Below are 6,738 nucleotides of genomic sequence, written 5' to 3' on the forward strand. Positions count from 1 at the left end.
TGCTCAAATCACTTGAGTTTACAAACAGCTGTGAGGGATAAGGGATTTGGCTAAGAACCATGATGCTATGCTGACAACCCTCTTCAAATAAATCTCCGTCTAAACCTTCTCAACTGCGGTGCTAGATTTGGGGCATAGGATACTTGGCTAAACCTCAGAAGCCCTCCATGCATGCTCTGATGAATTCATCTCCTGGGTCTCACTCCCCTCTTCTCATAATATTGAAATATGAGATAACAGGAGAAATTCTTGTATTAGGGACAACTAGTTTAAGCCTACTTATGTCTCATACAATTTAAAAGTCTACAGATGGTGAAGCTGAAGGAGCAAGACATTTATTTTTGTTTAATAAACTTACCGTTTGACTATTGTACTATATTCAAGTATTTGGACTAAAGTATAATGTTTTAAAAAAGAATAACACCCCAGTTAACTAGCTGTATGAAAATGAACTCTAAATTTTAATAAGATTTTGACTTTTGTTTCATTCTAGAAATCGCTAAATTTTGTAGTATAGGAGAGAATTGGAGGAGGAGAGGAGAGGAGCAGCGGAGAGGAAGGGGGAGGGGCCAGGGCTCACCGCGTCTCGTCGATGTAAACTGCTTCCAGCACCGAGGCTGCATATTCGATATTCTTCTTAAGGTCGACAACGTTGACATCACCTTTCTCCAGCTGCTTCACTAAGCATCTTAGTCTATTTCCAAAAGGGAGACAAAGAGAGAAATAGAATTTTTATAACCAAGTAGAAATGGCTCCATATTAAAACCACGAACTAAGCAAAACAGCTAATTGTCACTACTTCTAGGTCATTAAACAGAGGTGTTTTCATTTCTGCATAACTAAAACCAATCTTTCTAATGTAAGTCATCATTAGAAATGATGTTCACTTCTCGGGAATATTAGGAATGTTCATATGTAGTGTGAGAATCATATTCAAGGTCTTTTTTTTTTTCCTGAAAATTCATGACAATGTGTTCAAAACACTTTCCTAAGATTTTACTTTCAGGATTAGAATTTTATCTCTGATCATTCTGCTTCTTCAGCGCTGGCCATGTTATCCTCTGTCAGCATTTTGGCGATTGTTTCCTGTACAACAAAGGGAGAATGATAAAAGGCAAAGCTGGCTGCCAGGAGATGATCAACTCGGTTCCGGTGCCCCTCTGTTCCAGTGTCTCCCCCATGATACTCCTCAGCACAGGCCCACAGCAATGGACTGAAATATCAAAACCCATGAACCAAAAGAAATCTTCCTCACTTAAATCATTTCTATCTGGTATTTGTCACGGTGATAAACATTAGTCAACACTAGTATACTGCAATTGTGCTTCAAGGTGAATCTGAAAAACATTTGCTCTTGACTTTGCCCACAGGACCATGAGTTCCAATTCTTAGAAGAATTTGAAAGTGTGAAGCTCAATTAAGACAGGTCTAGATCCTAATTAACACCGACTCTAAGATGATTAAGATTAATGTTTTAAGACCCCCCCAAATTTGAAGATAATTGCCACGCAGCAATAGACATCCAATACAGTGAGATGATAAAAAGATGACCGGATATGAATATGACACTTTGGGGAATGTCTATGAATTAATTGTAAAGCACATGTTTCTGGAGATGCTTCCTTGAGCTGAACTAGAGCCACATTGCTTGTCCAGATCCACCGTCTTTCACTGAGCACAGAGGACCATATGCCCCTTTCTGTACATGATACAGCTAAGCATTGTGAAGAGAACTTAGCTATTTCCCTAAATTGTCAGGCAATTTAAGTCCATCCCTGTTTAAAGGAGACAGCAGAACATAACCTACACTTGAACACCAGCTAAAATAGGGTCACTTTGATTTTCAACGGTTTACTTTTGGTAATTTCCAATACCAAGCTTTACAGTATTTGAGAACTGTGCAAAAGGCAGTTGACATTTCTCCACCTGGAGAAACACTTCCTCTACAGAAAATGTCACACCTTTATTAAAACTTCTTGAGGAGCTGTGAATTATTACACTTTCACAACATTAATTTTGTGAAATAAAATACTCGCAGACACATCACAAAATGAGTTGTACACAGCAGTAAGTAACTTCCACTAGTCAGCATAGCAAAACAAAGCCCGACTTAAGGAAAGTACAACTCTAACAAGCTATTTAAGAAGGAAATGGTAAACCTAGCTTTGAGGCCTTATGAAACACTGAATGTGATGATAATGAAGTTAACATGTAAAGGATTCTGAAATATCTGGCGCACAAAATTTAAATTTTGTCAAATTGCCTTTTATTTATGAAAGTACCAGGGATTTTTCACTTCCATTTCTCTGTGCTATAATATTTAATGTGATAAGTATAAATATTTGTCACAGATCTATTCTCCTTGTGAGAGTGGTTGAGTCCTGTTGAATTGTAGCTGGCTGCATGAAATATTTTACAAAGAGTAAATTTTCCACATAATGGTCATTGGTGGTTGAAGAGTATTCCAATATATATATGTACCATATCTTCCTCATTTATTCACTGAGACAGGACACTGAAATTGTTTTAGTTTTTGGCTCTTATGAGTAGTATTGCAATCAACATAGTACAGAAAGTCACCCATATGTGGGCATCCTAACTCAGATTCCCGAGTGGTCCCCAGGGAGTCAGTCCGTTAGTAACCTGTTACAGGAAAAGCTGTAATATATGTACAATGAGCATGCCCATCAGGAACATGAAGAAAGCTTAAAAACAAAAATATTTTCTACCCTAAAAGACTGAAGAACATATGTATTTTGGGATGGTTTAGACTACTTTTTTTCACCTTTTTTGAATATAAGCACAAAATATTTATATTTTTGTTTTTGATACAGGGTTTCCCTGTGTAACAGGCTGGCCGGGAACTTGCTTTGCAGACCAGGGTGGACTTGAACTCACAGAGATCCACCCACCTATGTCTCCCGAGTGCTAGATTAAAGGCATGTGCCGCCACCACTGGTGTATAAAATATTTATTACTGAATGAACATGTAAATATGTATATAGGAACATTTATGAATAAATTTTAAAACTATGCTATAAACAGATGCAAAATTGTACTCAAGCCCTCCAGTCATTAGAATGTTTTTATCATCATCATAATCATTAACCATTTATGTTCTGTTTTATTTTTTTAACTAGGCTACCAAGTATATCTGGGAAAATACTTATCTCATAAAACCTCTAAAGGTTTATGTCTATACTTAGAAACCAAACCACACTATCTATTCCTTACACACACACACACACACACACACACACACACACACACACACACACACTGAACTATCTCTTATTTGTTCTGAAACTGAGTCACATATATAGCAGACATGTGAAGAGGCAGAAACATGTATCAATAATGAAGTTTTGAGAAAGTGTGTGTGAGAGAAATCACAAGATCATGGGTAAAATGGCAGCAGAAAGGACGCTCCTGGGGGTGGGAAGGCACAAAGGAGAGAGAAGAGGGGGAGGAAGGAGGAGAGAAATACAACGTGAAAATTTTGTTTGAAAATGCCATAATGAAACTTAATTTTTTGAAAGATAATAAAATGAAAACAAAGAAATATTGACGCCAATACAACAATGACAAAAATGATGAACAAGTCTGTTAAAATATAATTGTTAAAATAAAATCATAAAAATATCATGCTGGTAAATTCAACTCTGATAAAATGAACCTGGAGAGATACAAACTACTAAATCTCAAGAAGAAATGGATAAAACTGAATTGTGTTAGAATAGCCCTTCCCTAAGAACCAACAGAGTAGTGTTGTAGTTGAAAGAAACTCTATAGTGGATGCTAATGCTCACATTATATATGGACACACAAAGGGCAGCATAAAGTCACACTGAACTGTCAGGACAAGAGCCATTGTACCACTTTCAGGAAGTCCCACCTGCAACACAAAGTAACAACAAGGACACCAAAGCCATTTCAGATACTTTTTTCCATGTTGGGAAAAAAGTTTCCATTCAGGATTGGTGAATGATGAGTCATGGGCTCTACAGTTCCCTAAAAAAATGTAACATTTAAGAAAAGAGAAAAAGGTGGAACCAATGGGTTACTACTGTACTTTGTGAGGACTATGCAATAACATTGAATTGTATCCTGGGAATTTACTAAGGGATAGATTTTCGGCACTTTCACAGCCTACAGAAAAAAAAAATGTAACTATGTAAGAAGATGGATGCATTCCTTTTCCTGACTCTAATAATTGTATTGCTATGTACTTACACATGTGTGTAAGTAGTGTGTTTTACACATCAAATGTGTATAATAAAGCAGCATGACAAATAATATTAGTCCTAAATGCATTTAAATATGATTATAGTTTCCATTTAAAGGTATGAAATAATCCTATTGACATTGTAAGTCATCTCTCACTATATGGAAAATTGAGGTTAGGACTCTTACAGATACCCAAATCTATGGCTACTCAAATCCTATATAAGCTAGGGTAGTCTTGTCGTGTATCCTATTCAGTGCCTCCTATGGGTGAAATGTTGCCTGTAATCCTTAATGCTGTATAAATAGTGTGTAAGTAGATGCTATACCCTATACTTTAGGGTGTAATGACAGAGAGGAAAGTCTGTGGGTGTCCAATTCAGACACAAAATTTCCTCATTATTTTCAAAGCACTGGTAGTCAAGAGACATAGGAACCATGAGCACAAAGCACCTGCCCTCAGTGGAATGGATTTTTCTATGTCTATAATTATATCCAACGTTTCCTCTCCTTTAAGAATATGACAAGCTAGTAAAGTATTTATCACTACTTCAAGGGATATTAGTTTATTGTTATACAGAAATAGGCATTGCATAATTCCCAGCATGTAAAAGAAGAATTCCCTTTTAAGTCCAGAGATAGTTAGAAAGGTCTTCAAGATCCACTCCTTTCTCCTTGGAGACAAAACAAACAAAATAAAAAAATTAAAAAAACCTGTATAACTGTATAATACTAAGACAGACAGAACTAATCATTTATACCTGGTCACTGTTAACAGCTCTGAAACACAATGGTTTAAATAAATATATCCTAAAAATCTATGACTATATTTGAAGCTGTCTTAATGCAGAGACAGAGACTTTCGCCTCCTAGTGAGTTATTTACTCAAATCAAGGAGACAGCGTAGGAAAAGGGAACACTCATTACAGCTGCACTGGAGAGCAGCTTAACATCTTAAATGTCATTCTCCTGGACGTTAGAGAACTCATTTACCACTCAACTCAGCTGGACTTTGTCAAATACCTTTCTCATTTGTCCCCTCTGTCTCTTTGGCTCTCTATTATGCTCCTTACACTCTGGGCCTGACCTATGGAAAGATACTAAACTGTAAATCAGAAGCACGGAGGATCAGAGGAAGTAGACGGGAGGGAGAAGAGTGGGGACTTCATGATACTTGTTCATTCTCCCTGGGGGGGTCTTCCTCCTCCCCCTCCGCCCTTTCCTCCCTCTCCTCCACTGCTCCCTTTCCTCCTCCTCCTCCCCCTCCTCCCCCTCCTCCCCCTCCTCTCTCCAGTCCTCTTTCACTTCCTCTTCTCCTCTTCTACAGAGTTCTCTTTCAGACTCTCTCTCTCCTCCCCCCTCCCCCATCTTTGTCTGCCTTTCAGTCTCTTAATTATTCCATCTCCTTGCTGTGCTCTTCTCCTTTCTCTGAAATTTATTGCTTTTCTGTTCCTTGATGCTTCAGGTCTATGGGCATCCCTAAGGTGCCATGCTACTAAATCGGAGGGATCACATAACTTTGGATGCATCTGTGAATACCGTGTAAGTGTGAAGACTATTAACCACGTCTCACATGGCCTGTGGTGACTCTGTTTTAGCCTGCCATCTACAATACATTGTTACAACTTCATTCTTTCCAGGGATGTTTAGTGCAGCCCTGTGAATTCACTGAGAAGACTGGAGTGGCAGGAAGGCTGAGAGAGTTTTCCTTCCTTACTCCATCCCCTGTTGTAGATTATTATTTTAAGATATGTTACACGTGTTTGTGCTGTGGAACATTTGTTTAATGATGCAAAGATGTGTTGCGTTATTTTATGTTGCATTTGTTTAATTCTGTGAAGCTGTGTTGCTTTGACTGTCTTAAACACCTGATGGTTTAATAAAGAGCTGAATGGTCAATAGTGAGGCAGGAGAAAGTATAGGTGGGGCTGGCAGGCAGAAAGAATAAAAGAAGGAGAAATATGGGAGAAGAAGAAAAAAGATCAAGAGGACAAGGAGAGGAGGATGCTAGGAGCCACTCACCCAGCCCCACAGCCAGCCACAGAGTAAGAGTGAAAGTAAGATATATAGAAGAAAAGGAAAAAGCCCAGAGGCAAAAGGTAGATGGGATAACTGCAAGTTAAGAAAAGCTGGCAAGAAACAAGCCAAGCTAACCCTGGGCATTTATAATTAAGAATAAACCTCCCCATGTGTGAGTTATTTGTGAGCTGGGTAGCAGGCTCCCCAAAAGAGCAAAAACAAAGAAAAGCATTTTGGCACCCAATGCAGGGCTAGAGTAAAAGAAAATACAAACAACAACCCCCCTTCCACTGCTTCACAGAAAGAAACACTGACTAGAGAGCTGTTTTCTAGGTTGTCTGTAGTGATTGGCATCTAGCCAATGGCAGTGTTAGAAAGGATAAGAAACCCCATAAAATGCCTGGGCTGAGCCACCACCTGGGAAATGCTAGATAATCTAGGAACGTTAGAATTCCACAGGCAAATTGACTCTCTCACATTGGAGGAGCCTGCTAT

At 38.5% G+C, this 6,738-nt stretch overlaps 1 protein-coding gene across 8 annotated transcripts in view; it reads right to left on the reverse strand.

The window, feature by feature from the left end:
• Positions 1-6,738, reverse strand: part of Pde1a (phosphodiesterase 1A) — a 292,768-nt gene that overhangs the window by 85,150 nt on the left and 200,880 nt on the right. For all 8 annotated transcript variants that reach the window (XM_076569764.1, XM_015990557.3, XM_015990555.3 and 5 more), the window contains one exon: positions 581-694. In XM_076569764.1, the coding sequence (XP_076425879.1) occupies positions 581-694 (114 nt within the window). The remainder of the gene's footprint in view (positions 1-580; positions 695-6,738) is intronic.

Source organism: Peromyscus maniculatus, chromosome 4 (genome assembly GCF_049852395.1).
Source record: "Peromyscus maniculatus bairdii isolate BWxNUB_F1_BW_parent chromosome 4, HU_Pman_BW_mat_3.1, whole genome shotgun sequence".
Lineage (NCBI taxonomy): Eukaryota > Metazoa > Chordata > Mammalia > Rodentia > Cricetidae > Peromyscus > Peromyscus maniculatus.